The sequence below is a fragment of the Neoarius graeffei genome, chromosome 1 (assembly GCF_027579695.1).
Source record: "Neoarius graeffei isolate fNeoGra1 chromosome 1, fNeoGra1.pri, whole genome shotgun sequence".
Taxonomy (NCBI): Eukaryota; Metazoa; Chordata; class Actinopteri; order Siluriformes; family Ariidae; genus Neoarius; species Neoarius graeffei.
In genome coordinates, this window is record NC_083569.1 from 106,592,274 (window position 1) to 106,609,210 (window position 16,937).

The following is a 16,937-nucleotide window of genomic DNA, read 5'->3' on the forward strand; positions in this document are numbered from 1 at the left end:
ACTAAAGGTGCAGATGCCGACTTTTTCACGGCTGAATCGTGCAGATCCGATTTTTGGGGGGGGGGGGCGTTGGAGTGTCTGAATAATTTCATCAGAGTAAATTCTGTATTAAAATTACTAAATAAGCAAATGCCGTTACAGTCCATGAAACATAGGAAGTATGAGAAGAAAACAGTAAATCAGAAAGCTGTGCACATTTGCGCAGCTTCCAGGAAAACGTGCGCAGCTTTCTGATTTACTGTTTTCTTCTCATACTTCCTATGTTTCACGGACTGTAACGGCATTTGCTTATTTAGTAATTTTAATACAGAATTTACTCTCATGAAATTATTCAGACACTCCAACGCCCCCCCAAAAAAAAAAAATCGGATCTGCACGATTCAGCCGTGAAAAAGGCGGCATCCGCCAAAAGGCGTGCCGTTTGCATCCCTGTTTAAACTCATAGGTTAACCGACTTTAACCGGCTAATGAGGCTCGGTGGTCGGTCAAGATTTTTTTTTAGTTTTCGCCATCCCTACTCTGTATAGCTACATATACACGGCACATCTTTATAAATGACAATCACGTGTGCTTTTAGCATGTTAGTATTCGCATCAGCCATTTTTCACTCTGCTAATTGTTTCTGCAGTGATTTCAACAGCAGCCATGGCCTTGTCCCTGTGTGTGTGTGTGCGTGCATGCACACTAACCTTCATGTCCATGAGCTGCATGACCTCAGGGAAAACCTCGATGGTGTTGGAGTGGGCGATGAGTGTGTGCATGCGCCTGCAGTTCAGGATGGTCGTGGGCACGGCCTTCAGTCTGTTCCCGCTCAGGTCCACTTCCTCCAGCTCCTCCAGCTTCGCCATTTTACTGCACAACACACACACACACACACACACACACACACACACACACACGGCAAAGTCGGATGGAGCGTGTGTATCGGGGTGTGTGCAATTACGACAAACTATAGGGAGTTTGATTTTACACTTAGTCTGAATTACAAACTGCGTTTTATTCACTAGATATGCTCACTACATAATGTTTAAAGGAAAGACAGGATATAAAGGTGTGCGTGTGTGTGAGATACCTGGCAGGGAAGGTCTGCAGGTGATTATAGGCCATGTGCAGGACTCTCAGGTGTGTGTGTCCGGTGAGCAGGGGCACACACTTGTCAGTCAGGTGGTTGTTGGTCAGGTAGAGCTCCTGCAGGATGCTGTTGCTCTCGTCTGATAGGCTGGAGGGCGGCAGACTCTCGAGCTTATTGGCCGAGGCATTCAGGCACCTCAAACTGAAGAGCGATTCAACAACATGTAAACAATTCTGTCTTCGTAACAGCTGCCCTTTTATAATCAGACCTACAGCACGTTTGCTGTTTGTTTTGTGGTTTGAAATGTTCATATCTGATCTGAGGAAGCGGATAGAGGTTGTAAATACCACACGCGCGCGTGTGTGTGTGTGTTACCTGGTGGATTTAAGGAAGAGGTTACATGGCAGCTCGACTAGCTGGTTGTGTTGGACGTCTAAAACCTCGACCACGGGCTTCTCTACTCGCTCAGGCAGACGCTGCAGACGGTTATGACCTGCCAGGACCTTCCTCAGACTGCTACTGCAGAACAACCTGAGAGAGAGAGGGAGAGAAAGGGAGGGAAGGAGAGACAGGAAGAGAGAGAGAAAGGGAAGGAGAGAGAGAGGGACACAGAGAGGGAGAGAGAGAGGAAAAAGAGAGAGAGAGGAAGAGAGCGAAAGAGAGCAGGAGAGAGGGACAGAGAGGAAGAGAGAGAGAGGAAGGAGAGAGAGAGGCAGAGGGAGAGAGAGACAGAGAGAGAGGGGGAGGGACAGGGAGAGAGGGGGGAGGGACAGAGAGACAGAGAGAGAGGGGGAGGGACAGAGAGAGGGAGAGAGAGGGAGAGAGGGGGACAGAGAGAGGGAGGGAGGGAGAGGGACAGAGAGGGGGAGGGACAGAGAGAGGGAGAGAGACAGAGAGAGAGGGAGAGGGACAGAGAGAGGGAGAGGGGGAGGGACAGCGAGAGAGACAGAGAGAGAGAGAGAGGGAGAGAGAGGGGGAGGGACAGAGAGAGAGAGAGGGAGAGGGACAGAGAGGGGGAGGGACAGAGAGAGAGGGGGAGGGACAGAGAGAGAGGGACAGAGAGGGAGAGAGAGGGAGAGGGACAGAGAGAGAGACAGAGGGAGAGAGAGGGGGAGGGACAGCGAGAGAGACAGAGAGAGGGAGAGAGAGGGGGAGGGACAGAGAGAGAGAGAGGGACAGAGAGAGAGAGAGGGACAGAGAGAGAGAGAGGAGGGTCAGTGTAACCTTTTGAAAACTAATTTCCCCACTGAAATGAGGTGGGAAGTTTGAGACGAAGGGCAAAAAGGACAGAGCAGAGTCATCAGCTACACCAGACAGCAGCATTCTTTTTCACTGTGTGTGTGTGTGTGTGTGTGTGAGTGTGAGAGAGAGAGAGAGAGAGAGAGAGAGATAGATAGATAGATAGATAGATAGATAGATAGATAGATAGATAGATATTATTTTCAAGATATTTTTCGAATTAACAGTAACAACCTAACTGCGTTTCAGCAAAAGCACAAGTACTTTATACATTTCTGCTGCAAAACATTTAGCCGAGCGGGTCTGAGTCTGAGGCGGGTCTGGGTCTGAGGCGGGTCTGGGTCTGAGGCGGGTCTGGGTCTGAGGCGGGTCTGGGTCTGAAGGCGTCTAACACAACGTGCTCTTTCAGTCTTGTTCGAACGACGATGCGGGAACTGAAAAGGAGTTCCAGAAATCGGATTATTGTTTACAAAGCAAGTTTAAAGAGCAGGTGTGGAGTCAACTCTGCTGTACCTGCTCTATAAGACGGGACCCATTTAACGAGTTCAAAGGGGGGAAAAAATAGTACAGTATTTTTGAGTTGATTGGAGTGTGTAGGAACTTTCACTCTGTAATCCACGACTTCCTGATTAACTGGGAAACAAATACGAGGCGACACAGAGGCCAGATTCCCTCAACATCGACACGGGAACGATCAGAGACACACAAACCAAATGAGGGAGAAGAAGTGTGTTGACTTTCATAAGTCATGGAACAGTTATATAAATATCTACTCGCCTGGAAACGGACATTTCTTATGTCCTGTCAGGGCAATAATAAAAAGGGGACACCGACTGGAACTGGTACAAATTCGCCTGGAAGAGGAGCAGAGTTTATTTTGCCCCGACGTACAGTGAAGAGGGTAAGAGAGGGGGAAAAAAATCCCCAAGGGTCGCTATTGGTGAATTACAAGAAAAAATAAAATCTTGGGGTTTCCAAATCTCCAAACACACCATCAGACTCCACCTCCACACCAACAGGTTATTTGGAAGGTTCCAGAAAAAAAAAAAGACTTTCTCAGTTAACCACAAACGCAAGCACCTGAAGTTTGCGAAATGATATTCCAGCTTGGACGGAAACAGTGTTCTCTGGTCTGATGGAACAAAAATGGAGCCTTTCTTCCCCCCCAATAAACACTTGGGTTTGGTGTAAAAAGCAGGACGGCTATCATGAAAAGAACCCGATCCCAACTGTAAAATATGGTGGAGGTTTGGTGATGTTCGTTTTGGGGCTGTTTTTCCTCCAAAGACCCTGGAATCCTTGTTAGGCTCCATGCCATCACGGACTCCCGGGACATTTTCAATCAGAATCTGGCTGCCTCTGCATTTCAGGAAACTAAAACCGGGTCGTCACTGGATCTTCCAGAAGGACAATGATCCGACGTCCAAATCAACACAAAAACGGTTCACTGAGAATCACAGAATCATCTTCTGCCCTGACTGTCTCAGTCCCCTGACGTGAAAACCTGAAGAGCAGAGAGCACAGGAGAGGTTCGAGGACCCTGGATGGATCTGGAGAGATTGCGTAAAGAGGAAAGGGCTCCGATGTCCTGCTCTGGATCTCCAACCATATAAAATGTTATAGAAGAGACTCAGTGCTGTTTTACTGGCAAAGGGAGATTAGACAAAGTATTAAACGCGGGCGTGCCAATAATATTGGGACACGTGCTTTTGTGGAAAATAATTTTCTTGATCAGGGATTTGGTTGACTCTGAATAAATTTACTTCAATTAAAGGCTGGATTTCTCTCATTTTTTCAGTCTGAGGTGAAGCGACTTCACCAAAAGGTGGATTTTTTTTTAACCGTTTTTACTCATCTTTACAACAAGGGGGCCAATAATTGTGGAGGGCACTGCATATGTATTATATAAAAAAAAACAAAAAACAAACAGACCTCAGTACAGATTTATTTTATGAACCTGATCAAACAATCCGGGCGATTTGTTGTAGCTTGACGTTCCTGAACGTCCCTGGCTCTGAACTTACAACCAATAATAAACACTTTTGATGATTAGTAGCTTTGAAAATAGTGCATTGTTACAATCACTAACTTAAAAACAAACAAACAATCATCTCAGATCTCCCTGGCTATGCTTCATACACGTTGAGCAAAGTGTAAAAGCACCTCATAGGATCAACGTTCCAATACTTTCGATCACTTTGGGGGAAAAAAATGGCTGTGCTCAAGCAAAAGGTGCTACGTTGTACGTTCTTGAACACATCGAGCCTGAACAAACATCAGGAACTGAAGGCTGGAACTCTGACCCATCGTTTCACGTTCATCATTTGATCTCAAACTGAAATGTCTTCAGCATGTAGCAAGAACAAAAGAATTGGCCCTGCCATTCCAATACCTTTGAAAGGGCTGTGGATTACAGACATAAATACATAGAGACGGTGTGTGTGTGCGCGCGAGAGAGAAAAAAAATGACAGGATGATGAGAGGGTGTGTGAGATGGAAAGCTTAAAGGACAAACAGAACATGAATCTGTCTTCTTCCTTGTCTTCTCTCTCTCTCTCTCTCTCTCTCTCACACACACACACACTAAGAGTGGCTGTAATAGAGGGCAGGAGATAGAGTGTGTGAGGTCACTGTCCTCAGTGAAGCCTCCAGCAGAGATTCATCATCTGGACACCAGTGTGTAAAACAGACCCGGTGTGTGTGTATGTGTGTGTGAGAGAGAGAGAGAGAGAGAGAGAGAGAGAGAGACACACTCACCACTGGGGCAACTCTCTGATGTAATTATGACTGACGTCCAACACTTCCAGCTTCTTGCTGTCACTGAGCCACGCTGGTAACACCTCCAGACAATTCCTTCAGCCAATCAGAAGGCATGATTTAACAGTCAGACCGCTACTCATACGGAATTATTTACACCCTGTCATGACCGTAACTGCAGCGGTTTTACATCAAGACCTGTCATTTCTGCGATGCTCTTCTGGTACTCTTAATGGATCTGTTGTACTTTTTAAATGAATGCAATATCACTTAAAAAAAAAAATATATATATATATTTCTAGTATTCTCAGAGGCGGAAAAATTTCTGCTTGGACCCCTGATGATCGCTGCTTGAGTGTGTATTTCAATATACATTAAAAAAAAAAATTATTTCCATTCCTTGTGATATTTTTCAAGAAGGTATTTTCAAAGCATTTCTACTTCTACTAGCATACATATATGTTATTTAGCAGCTGGGAGGTCCGTATGGTGAAATACCGTGACCGAGGTCTTGAAAGTACTGATCGAGGCCCTCTGGGCCGAAGTCAGTATTCAAGGCCGAGATCACGGTATTTCACCATACGGACCGACCTTAAGCTGGTAAATAATATATTTATTTTTTTACCAAATTCTAACAGAAAACGAGAGCGCCCGAAAGGGAAAACCGAGCCGAGCCGCCATTTTGAATCCTCATTCACAGCTGTAATGCAAATGGCTTCCTCCTCGGTATACAAGTGCACTTCCATGGCAGGAAAAAAACTACATTTTGCCGCCTATGTAGTCCCCTATTTATACAAATAGGAGTCATTCAGGATTCAGCCATGTTTTTGCTCGGCGTTAGCAACAGTTAGAGGTTTTTAGCTTTCTCCTGAAATGTTTTCTTTTATTTCTTCTTCCTTAGGGTAGTAAAACTCGCTCTCGCTGTGAACACTGTCGTTATCGCTATCCATGCTGTAAAATTAATGCTGTTCTCCTGAGAAATGCTGGCAAACATTTATAAGATTTTGATAATCTTATAAATAAATCTTAGATAAACGTTGACAAAAAATGCTACGATGTTTGTTGTTGTGAACGAGCGAGTCGCCAGAGGTCCATAACCAGGGTCCGTATCGTAAGATACGGACCCGCTCGCCAGCCAATCAGAGCGCAGGATTTGATGAAAACCAGGCCGCGAAAAAAATAAAACATATTATTTATTTATTCTTCAACCATCCTTGTGTAAGACCGTGTCTGAAAGCCGCTCACCTTGAAATGTCCATGTAGGTGAGATTGGAAGCGATTGGACTCGCTTCGAGGTCCCGAATTTCTGTTTTGCAAGATCAAAAAAGTCCGTATTTAGGAACATTGCTAACAGTACCGGTGCTATTTTGAGGTGTAAAGTGTTGATGCGAAGGTGTTTACCGTTGTTGGAGGCGTACAGGGCTTTGAGCGTGCTGCCCCGGAGCCGGAGCCTTGTAATGCGGTTTCTCTGGCAGTGCAACACCTCCAGACGAGGAAACAGCGAGGCGTCTAGCTCGCTCAGACGATTATCCCGTACGTCCAACTGGGTCACGTGACGCAGGAAGTCCGGCTCGTCCGGCACCACGCTGGAAATCCGGTTCAGTCTAAAGGAGACAAAGAAAAATGTGCTGCAACGTGCTGCTCAGTTCCATGAACGTAGCAGCTGATGCAATAATATATAATATAAGCCACACCCAGCTAGCTAGCTATCTAACTAGCTATATACGATTATTATTTAAAAAAAATAAAAATACTCAGCATGTCCTGGAAGAACTTCTCAGCGATATGCTTTCCTCGCATGTTAAAGACTATTTCTGTCTTCATTTTCACGACGTGACCGCGTTAACTGCGGATGAGTGTCTCTACATAACTACGTGTTCGTAGTTCTAAGCAGAAAAAGAAAAATAAGCATTGAATGAAGACGAGCTTTATCAAATTGCGTCTCGGTCGGTGTGTGTAGTGCAGCAGGTGGGATTCAGAACAAGTAGCTTGCGACATACTAAAGACAGACATCAAGACAGAAGACGCGTTAAAGTTTAAACATAGCTACACGAAATCTGCTCGTCTCCAGCTACGCATTTGTTCGTTGCTAATTTTAAAATTTTGCTCAATTGCTCTAATAAAAAAAAAAAAAAAATCAGGAAGAGAAAAATATTATAACGCGCTTACAAATGCGTTCCAAATCACTTAAAAGCGTGACGTCGTGAATAATAATTAAAGGCTGCTTTCGCGGACAGACGTCGTGCTTTTCCTGGAGCGAGATCGGTGGGTGGTTTTTTTTTTAATATGATTAACGTGACTCTTTATTATGAAACAATGCATCTGCAGGCAGCTGGATATTTTCTTTCCAAACACAAACCGGGTCCAATAAAGTAGATCCCGGTCTGATGGATAGGACACTCGACTTGCTGTAGCTTTCAGCACTGGCATGGTTTCGTATCCTGGCCTTTCTTCTGGTATTACAAATAGACATGTGCACACAGGCCACTTTGTTAGGAACACCCATCCATCCACCCGCTGTTTGATGCAGTAGTTCTCGAATCAGCCGATCCCCTTTGATGCATCAAATCACGCGGATACAAATCAAGCGCTTCGGTTATCAATGTTCGCTCACGTCAAACGTCAGAACAGGAAAAAACGGCAATCTTAAAAGTGTGACTTTCTTTCAACTGTGGCGTTTTAGAACCTGCTGATCTCCTCCTGGGGTTTGTCTCTCGAGTTTACGCAGAGTGGTGCGAAACACAAAAAACACAGACACCGAGAGAGTGAGCAGTGACAGTTCTGTGTCACAAATCTGCACAGATTTGTGGTTCGAGGTTTCTTTTTTGCTAGGAAGGATTATAGTAACTCACTCTCGCTTAGAGAATCACTCTTTACAACCGTGGTGAGCAGAAAAGCATCTCAGCATGCAACAGAAAACCACACTGGGTTCCAGTCCTGCAGCCAAGAACAAGTTCCTATTAAAGCTCATTGGCAACGGTTTTAATTTTATGCACATTTGAAACTTTATATGTTAAAAAACCCTCTGTAATTTTCTTCTGGTCCCAAGAAGTATTGTGAATAAGTAATAATTAAAATAAGTTAGTACGGATCGTGACGAATTTCTGTTCGGCGATTTTCGTGACCGCTTGGCGGATGACGTCATTCAAGGCAAACAAACCGCTGGAGTTGAGTCCACTTCCGTTTACTTGCATTGCCGTTCTGCTTGAGTGCAGACGTGCGTTTAGGAATTTCCAAAGAAAAACCCCATGCCTTATTGTTGTGCAGTGAACTGTAACAATGGGACTGGTTCAGGAAGAAGTTTTTACCTTTTACCGAGAGAGGAGAAGAGGCGGAGCGAGAGGGTTGGCTTTTTCCGAAAAAGGAGAAGAGATGGAGCGAGACGGTTGGCTTTTTCCGAAAAAGGAGAAGAGGCGGAGCGAGAGGGTTGGCTTTTTCCGAAAAAGGAGAAGAGATGGAGCGAGACGGTTGGCTTTTTCCGAAAAAGGAGAAGAGGCGGAGCGAGAGGGTTGGCTTTTTCCGAAAAAGGAGAAGAGGCGGAGCGAGAGGGTTGGCTTTTTCCGAAAAAGGAGAAGAGGCAGAGCGAGAGGATTGGCTTTTTCCGAAAAAGGAGAAGAGGCGGAGCGAGAGGGTTGGCTTTTTTCCAAAAAAGGAGAAGAGGTGGAGCGAGAGGGTTGGCTTTTTCCAAAAAAGGAGAAGAGACAGAGCGAGTGGGTTGGCTTTTTCCGAAAAAGGAGAAGAAACAGAGCGAGAGGGTTGGCTTTTTCCGAAAAAGAAGAGGCGGAGCGAGAGGGTTGGCTTTTTCTGAAAAAGGTGAAGAGGCGGAGCGAGTGGGTTGGCTTTTTCTGAAAAAGGAGAAGAGACGGAGCGAGTGGGTTGGCTTTTTCTGAAAAAGGAGAAGAGACGGAGCGAGTGGGTTGGCTTTTTCCAAAAAAGGAGAAAAGACGGAGTGAGAGGGTTGGCTTTTTCCAAAAAAAGGTGAAGAGGCGGAGCGAGTGGGTTGGCTTTTTCCAAAAAAGGAGAAGAGACGGAGCGAGAGGGTTGGCTTTTTCTGAAAACGGAGAAGAGGCGGAGTGAGAGGGTTGGCTTTTTCTGAAAAAGAAGAGATGGAGCGAGCGGATTGGCTTTTTCCAAAAAAGGAGAAGAGGCGGAGCGAGAGGGTTGGCTTTTTCCAAAAAAGGAGAAGAGGTGGAGCGAGAGGGTTGGCTTTTTCCAAAAAAGGAGAAGAGGCGGAGCGAGAGGGTTGGCTTTTTCTGAAAAAGGAGAAGAGGCAGAGCGAGAGGGTTGGCTTTTTCTGAAAAAGGAGAAGAGACGGAGCAAGAGGGTTGGCTTTTTCCGAAAAAGGAGAAGAGGCGGAGCGAGAGGGTTGGCTTTTTCTGAAAAAGGAGAAGAGACGGAGCGAGAGGGTTGGCTTTTTCTGAAAAAGGAGAAGAGACGGAGCGAGAGGGTTGGCTTTTTCTGAAAAAGGAGAAGAGACGGAGCGAGAGGGTTGGCTTTTTCTGAAAAAGGAGAAGAGGCGGAGCGAGAGGGTTGGCTTTTTCTGAAAAAGGAGAAGAGACGGAGCGAGAGGGTTGGCTTTTTCTGAAAAAGGAGAAGAGACGGAGCGAGAGGGTTGGCTTTTTCTGAAAAAGGAGAAGAGACGAGTGAGAGGGTTGGCTTTTTCCAAAAAAGGTGAAGAGGCGGAGCGAGAGGGTTGGCTTTTTCTGAAAAAGGTGAAGAGGCGGAGCGAGAGGGTTGGCTTTTTCTGAAAAAGGAGAAGAGACGAGTGAGAGGGTTGGCTTTTTCCATAAAAGGAGAAGAGACGGAGCGAGAGGGTTGGCTTTTTCCGAAAAAGGTGAAGAGGCGGAGCGAGAGGGTTGGCTTTTTCTGAAAATGGAGAAGAGGCGGAGCGAGAGGGTTGGCTTTTTCTGAAAAAGGAGAAGAGGCGGAGCGAGAGGGTTGGCTTTTTCTGAAAAAGGAGAAGAGACGGAGCGAGAGGGTTGGCTTTTTCTGAAAAAGGAGAAGAGACAGAGCGAGAGGGTTGGCTTTTTCTGAAAAAGGAGAAGAGACGGAGCGAGAGGGTTGGCTTTTTCTGAAAAAGGAGAAGAGGCGGAGCGAGAGGGTTGGCTTTTTCTGAAAAAGGAGAAGAGACGGAGCGAGAGGGTTGGCTTTTTCTGAAAAAGGAGAAGAGACGGAGCGAGAGGGTTGGCTTTTTCTGAAAAAGGAGAAGAGACGGAGCGAGAGGGTTGGCTTTTTCTGAAAAAGGAGAAGAGACGGAGCGAGAGGGTTGGCTTTTTCTGAAAAAGGAGAAGAGACGGAGCGAGAGGGTTGGCTTTTTCTGAAAAAGGAGAAGAGACAGAGCGAGAGGGTTGGCTTTTTCTGAAAAAGGAGAAGAGACGGAGCGAGAGGGTTGGCTTTTTCTGAAAAAGGAGAAGAGGCGGAGCGAGAGGGTTGGCTTTTTCTGAAAAAGGAGAAGAGACGGAGCGAGAGGGTTGGCTTTTTCTGAAAAAGGAGAAGAGACGGAGCGAGAGGGTTGGCTTTTTCTGAAAAAGGAGAAGAGACGGAGCGAGAGGGTTGGCTTTTTCTGAAAAAGGAGAAGAGACGGAGCGAGAGGGTTGGCTTTTTCTGAAAAAGGAGAAGAGACGGAGCGAGAGGGTTGGCTTTTTCTGAAAAAGGAGAAGAGACAGAGCGAGAGGGTTGGCTTTTTCTGAAAAAGGAGAAGAGACGGAGCGAGAGGGTTGGCTTTTTCTGAAAAAGGAGAAGAGACGGAGCGAGAGGGTTGGCTTTTTCTGAAAAAGGAGAAGAGACAGAGCGAGAGGGTTGGCTTTTTCTGAAAAAGGAGAAGAGACGGAGCGAGAGGGTTGGCTTTTTCTGAAAAAGGAGAAGAGACAGAGCGAGAGGGTTGGCTTTTTCTGAAAAAGGAGAAGAGACGGAGCGAGAGGGTTGGCTTTTTCTGAAAAAGGAGAAGAGACGGAGCGAGAGGGTTGGCTTTTTCTGAAAAAGGAGAAGAGACGGCGCGAGAGGGTTGGCTTTTTCTGAAAAAGGAGAAGAGACGGAGCGAGAGGGTTGGCTTTTTCTGAAAAAGGAGAAGAGACAGAGCGAGAGGGTTGGCTTTTTCTGAAAAAGGAGAAGAGACGGAGCGAGAGGGTTGGCTTTTTCTGAAAAAGGAGAAGAGACGGAGCGAGAGGGTTGGCTTTTTCTGAAAAAGGAGAAGAGACAGAGCGAGAGGGTTGGCTTTTTCTGAAAAAGGAGAAGAGACGGAGCGAGAGGGTTGGCTTTTTCTGAAAAAGGAGAAGAGACAGAGCGAGAGGGTTGGCTTTTTCTGAAAAAGGAGAAGAGACGGAGCGAGAGGGTTGGCTTTTTCTGAAAAAGGAGAAGAGACGGAGCGAGAGGGTTGGCTTTTTCTGAAAAAGGAGAAGAGACGGAGCGAGAGGGTTGGCTTTTTCCGAAAAAGGAGAAGATGCAGACTGAGTGGGAAGAGGAGACGAGGCAGAGAGAGCGGATTGTGCGCGTGAAACAAAATCAAGCAGTCAAAGAAGAAACGGAGCAGCAACGCTCAAGCAAAAAGGAGAAGATTGGAGGGAAACATTTTTACTTTTGCTTGCAATTGACAAGTCAAGAATCCTGAGGGATCCTGTACAATCACTGTGGAAATGAGACACAGGGAGATTTCCGCGCTTAGAGTCGGCTATAAATAGTATAATGCCGCGGATGGCAGGCTAATGTGGCCTACCGGCGCGCTGTCCAGTAATCGTTCCCTATATCCACTAGGGACGGCGGCTTAATTATTCTTCAAAAGGGCTCTTATTTAGTATTATTATGAAAGGAGGAATTTATCATAACTACCAGGATAAATCGTTTGGGCGCGAGTCTTGTTGAGGTCCGGGGTCGCCGCGATCAGAGTCGGCCGAGTCGGTGTCCGATTCCGAGGCCGCACGGTCAAACCAGTGAGCCGCATTCACCGATTGCTTCGCAACGGCCATAGGTTCATACACGTACGGTTTCACCTCTCGATATTCAATTTGGAGAGTTCCTACTTCAAAATCACTATCAGACATTTTACACAACCTCTCACAACCAAAGTCCGTACACGTGTGCTCGGTTCGCAGGTAAACGCAGAGCTGCTCCCGGTCTGTTTGGCTTAAATGACGTCACGACGACGCCCCCTGGTGGTGAAAGTGCGCATAAGTGAGATGGAAACAAACCTTCGGAAATTGGGCAAAACAGTATATTTTAAACGTTTTATTCAATTTTAGGGTGCAAATTAGACACTAGGAAGATTGAATTCACTTTTTGGGTTGTTCTTCTAGACAATAAAGTTGATATTCTACGTTTCACCTCCGACCCGTGCCTATGACCTTTAAAGTGGCGGGTGGAGTGCGAGTCTCCATGTATATATACACACACACACACCTTTGTATCTTCACTCCGGTGCTCAGGGTTTAAAGCGTCACGACATTTAATTCTATTGTCTTATTAGCTCTTAAAACACGAGACTCGATCTATGAACAACCCCGAACACCTGCCTCGGGTCTGGACAGATGTGATGGGTATTAACATTTAAAAAAAAAAAAAAAAAAAAAAAAAAAAAAAGGAGGAACGAACCACGTCGAATTCCTGCAGTCGTCCTGCAAGTCGCCTCGTTTTATCGATCTGCTAATAAAGACGTGTGCAAATGTACTCCTAGGCCAAAACGCTCAGACCTTTTCTTTATAGTCATGCGTCCATGACTATAACATCAAGCCACGCCCACTTCATGCCATAAAAGGCGACGCTCACAAGTAAAAATGACGACTAAATGGTGAACGAGCGTTCTCCAAATACTTTCCAAGAACCAGAGGTGGACAGTAATTTACTTGAGTATTTTTTGTTGTTGTTGGAAACTTATGACTTTAACTTCTCTACATTTGAAAGACGAACATCGTACTTTTCACTCCACTACATTTCTATCAAGCGGCTTTGAAAGTGGATGTTTTTTTCTTTTCTTTTCTAAAACGTGATTGTTTTTTCCCAGGTGACACTGAGAGCCGATCAGTAATCAATAAGGTCGCGTCACGTCCGTAGACTGGATAAAATCAAGATCAATGATTTCTCCGCAGCGTTATTTAACATGATCAGTTGATGGTAGAATGGAAGGAGGCGGTTCTTCTAGAGAACGCACGCACTCATGGCTTTACCTAGAACCCATGTTTCAGTTTTCTGTTCGGAATAAAGATTCGTTTCATTTTAAATGTTCGCCTAAAACGAACCACATCACGGCCGACAAAAACTCGCCGTCCAACCTGCGGAATCGTATTGAGGTATATAAACGTTTTATTCCAAGAGAAAGCTTGCAGTGAAGCTGTCTGTGCTTTTAGAGCGAGCGATAACGTTGCAAACGTAGCTATGCGGTCTGGTTAGTCAAATGACTTTCTATGGATTTACCCGCCAAGTTGCCGTAACCTTGTCCACGGCTAATGTTTACTAGGGCTGTAACGATACACCCAACTCACGATTCGATTCGTATCGCGATTTTTGACCCACGATTCGATACGCCCACGATTTTTTTAAAAATATGTTTTTTTTAAAGTAGTAAATTTGACTTATTAACATTTACTTACTTACATTAACTATTTAATTACAAATAATTCAGACCACTGCAGAGAATGAGTAATATGTATGCAAAAATGAACAAATGTATATCCAAAGATTGTTTTATTTCTCAAAATTATACTGTTGAGCCGGAAGCTCTGGTTTTTTCGGTTCTGAAAAAGTCATTTTTCCAAATCGTGTAAATCCGTTAAGATTTTTTTTTTTTGGATGGAAATTACGGAATTTTTATGGTGAAACGTTGCTCGCGTGTCAAAATGTAACTGCCGCAGAAGGCTTCCGCCCAAGCAGACATGCCTTCAGTGTTGCCAGATATTGCTAACGTTTTCCACCCCAAAATATGTTCAAAACCAGCCAAAAAGCACCTAAACCCGCCCAATCTGGCAACGCTGCATGCCTTTCCGGTCAAGTGATTGTGATTGGCTTGTGGCACACCTAGCCAGCCAATGAGCTGCTTGTTTACAGATTCGCTCCCCGCGTCGCAACCAGAATGGCGACCGCTTAAAAGAAATGAATGCTCTGCCAGTGGCGAGTGTGGACGTTGCGTGACTCGCAGAAGATTGTCGCAGGTCGGCGAAAAGACGACTTACTAATAGAGATAAAAAAATAAAAGTAATTTAAGTAAGTTTAAAATGTAATTTAAATAAAAAGTAAAGTATTCATAAATTGAAGTTTGGAAGCGCCTCTGTTTTTGGGCTGAGGAGAAGTTTGAAAGGGTGTACCGCGATTCTGCCTTCTTGTATCGCGATACGGATCGTGGCTCTGCGTATCGCGATTTCGATACGCATATTGTTACAGCCCTAATGTTTACACATAGCTAGTTAACTTAGACACCGTTAGTTAGCATGTAAAAACAGAGTTACGCTAAGATGAATAACGTTAACTTATCTGAAGTCCTTTCAGAAATATGTTTTAGCAGAATCTTGACAAATAAACAGAATGTAGAAATCTTTCTTTTCTATGATTTCGAGTTTGAAAAGAGTTTGCTAGCATGTCAGGTGGAGCTTCACTGACTCGCAAGCTTAACATTAAACCACCATGATGCGTTCATTTCGTAAATCCAGTCGGTTGTTTCAGAGGCGTTAGGTTTTGTAAGCGTTGTGGCAATAATACAATGATGCGTTGACAGAAAACGTACTTTTAATACTTAAGTATTTTTAAAAGCAAGTACTTCAGTACTTAAGTAAAAATTTGACCGGCGGGATCCGTACTTTGACTTAAGTAATGAAGTTGAGGTACTTTGTCCACCTCTGCCAATAACGCAGCTCGGCCAGCGCAGTGCATCAGCTACTACAGCAGTCGTCCTGTTAAAGGGCGCCATTACTTTTGTCTATGTATTTGAATGCCTTAGACTGGATTGCTTTCTTGCACATCGTTAATATGAAACAACCAGGTTTCAGAAAACGTTCATTAAACAAACACGCGAGTTAAACTTGACGGTGTAAATTAGTCTATAAAAATCGCAGTAACTCAAGCAGACCATCTCCTCAACGTTCACCTTCTCACTCCGGGGATGGGTTTTTTTTTTCACCCCCCAAATATGAACAGGATTTTAAAGCGTAAACACTGAGACGCACAAGCCGTCATGGTGTTTTTTTTTTTTTTTTTTAAAATCATGAATCTTATTTTCTCATCATTTCCGTAATGAGACAGCTGCAAGCTCTCCACGCCGTCTTGTGATGAGAACTTCCAAGCGTGTCAGGGTGGAGTGTGGGAAGCTGTTGAACTCGCCGAGTCTGAAAAGTGTTAAAAAGCCACTTCTGCTGCTCTCGGCTTTCAATAAACCACAGCGAGGGCCGTTATCTCCGACTGGAAATGTTTTTCCAGCCTGCCAAACTTTCCCCCAAGTGCACGCTGACAGCTCAGACAGGAAGTCACGACGGATAACAGAGGAACGTTTAAAAGAAGCAGCGCAGGCCTCTCTCGCTTCGACTGAGCTCCAGAGTCAGAAACCGACTCCAAAAATCAGATTCGAGGGACAGTTTGGGGAAATAAATCCACATCGATGGCGTCCTATCAGTTTTAGGACCGCGCTACATCTGCGCCTGGTGAAAATGGACATCGCGCAGCACGGACCCGCGACGATGTGGCATTACTCAGAGGGACGTTAATCCTGCTCTCTTCAAGCTTGGGTCACGGGTTTTTGTCGCAAAGCACCGAACAGCTGGGCGAATAAAATTACACGCTTTAATTAAACACGCCCTGAAATTTCAAGGCTCAAAATATCAACTAAAACTCAAGTATATGAAGAACAATTCCTGATATTACTGCAGAACATAGTGAGAGGGGGCAATTACTTTTTCACAGACAGACACGCATGTCAATATGGGTGTTTGTCATTTAATTTTTTTTTTTAACAGCTTTTCAAGTTTCATTTGTCTAATATGTTTTGTCTAAAAAACAAAAAACAAAGCATTCAGCGTGAGGTCGCTGTTGGATCACGTCCTAAACAAACACGTAACTTTTTTTTTTTAATAATAATTTAATAAGGTTCTTTGGTCTTGTATTGTATTTTGTATAAAAATCCAAAAGCGTTCAGTGTGACGGATATAAAGTAATCGAAGAAATCAGATTTATTCCCCCCCCCCACACAGTTGACACAGAAGCTTAATAAATAAAACTATGTATTTAAGAGTTCCTTATAAAATTCATTTTTTAAGTAAAATGTTTGACATTCATATCAAATTTATTTATACCTAAATTATTCATTTTACGGACATTTTATTATTATTATTATTTTTTTACGGAATTCAGCGTGACAAATATAAAGTAACAGAAGAAATCAGACTGGGGGCAAATATTTTTTCACACACAGTTCATACAGAAGCTTCATAAAAAACGAAACGTAGCGTTTTATTTTATGGATATAAAATTATTTCTTTTAAATGCATTTATTATTAAATGTATGTATACCTGAACTATTTCTTTTAAATTAATTTTATGCATATATTTTATGGAACATTTTAATAAAACAAACATGCAACTTTAAAAAAAAAAAATTTAACAAGCTTCTTTGGTCTTAGAATCATATTTCATAAAAAAAAAGAAAGGAAAAAAAAAAAAGCCCAGAAGCGTTCAATGTGAAAAAGATCAAGTAATAAAATAAATTATTATTTTTTTTTATTTTTGGAAGAAGGGGGTGTAATTGCTGTTTCCACACACTTGATATAGAAGCTTAAGAAATAAAACCAATAAAAAATCATGTTTGACATGTTTACTCAAGTCAAAATGCATTTAAAAAAAAAAAAAAATCTTTTTTTTTCTTCTAAAAATCCAAAACCATCTGGTGTCTCACGCAGTA

At 44.0% G+C, this 16,937-nt stretch overlaps 1 protein-coding gene across 2 annotated transcripts in view; it reads right to left on the reverse strand.

Annotated features, from left to right (window-relative positions):
- Window positions 1-16,937, reverse strand: part of phlpp1 (PH domain and leucine rich repeat protein phosphatase 1) — a 165,289-nt gene that overhangs the window by 24,069 nt on the left and 124,283 nt on the right. For both annotated transcript variants that reach the window (XM_060914028.1, XM_060914038.1), the window contains exons 7-12: window positions 6,470-6,672; window positions 6,314-6,374; window positions 5,069-5,164; window positions 1,448-1,603; window positions 1,073-1,273; window positions 690-852 (exon numbers count right to left, since the gene is read on the reverse strand). In XM_060914028.1, the coding sequence (XP_060770011.1) occupies window positions 690-852; window positions 1,073-1,273; window positions 1,448-1,603; window positions 5,069-5,164; window positions 6,314-6,374; window positions 6,470-6,672 (880 nt within the window). The remainder of the gene's footprint in view (window positions 1-689; window positions 853-1,072; window positions 1,274-1,447; window positions 1,604-5,068; window positions 5,165-6,313; window positions 6,375-6,469; window positions 6,673-16,937) is intronic.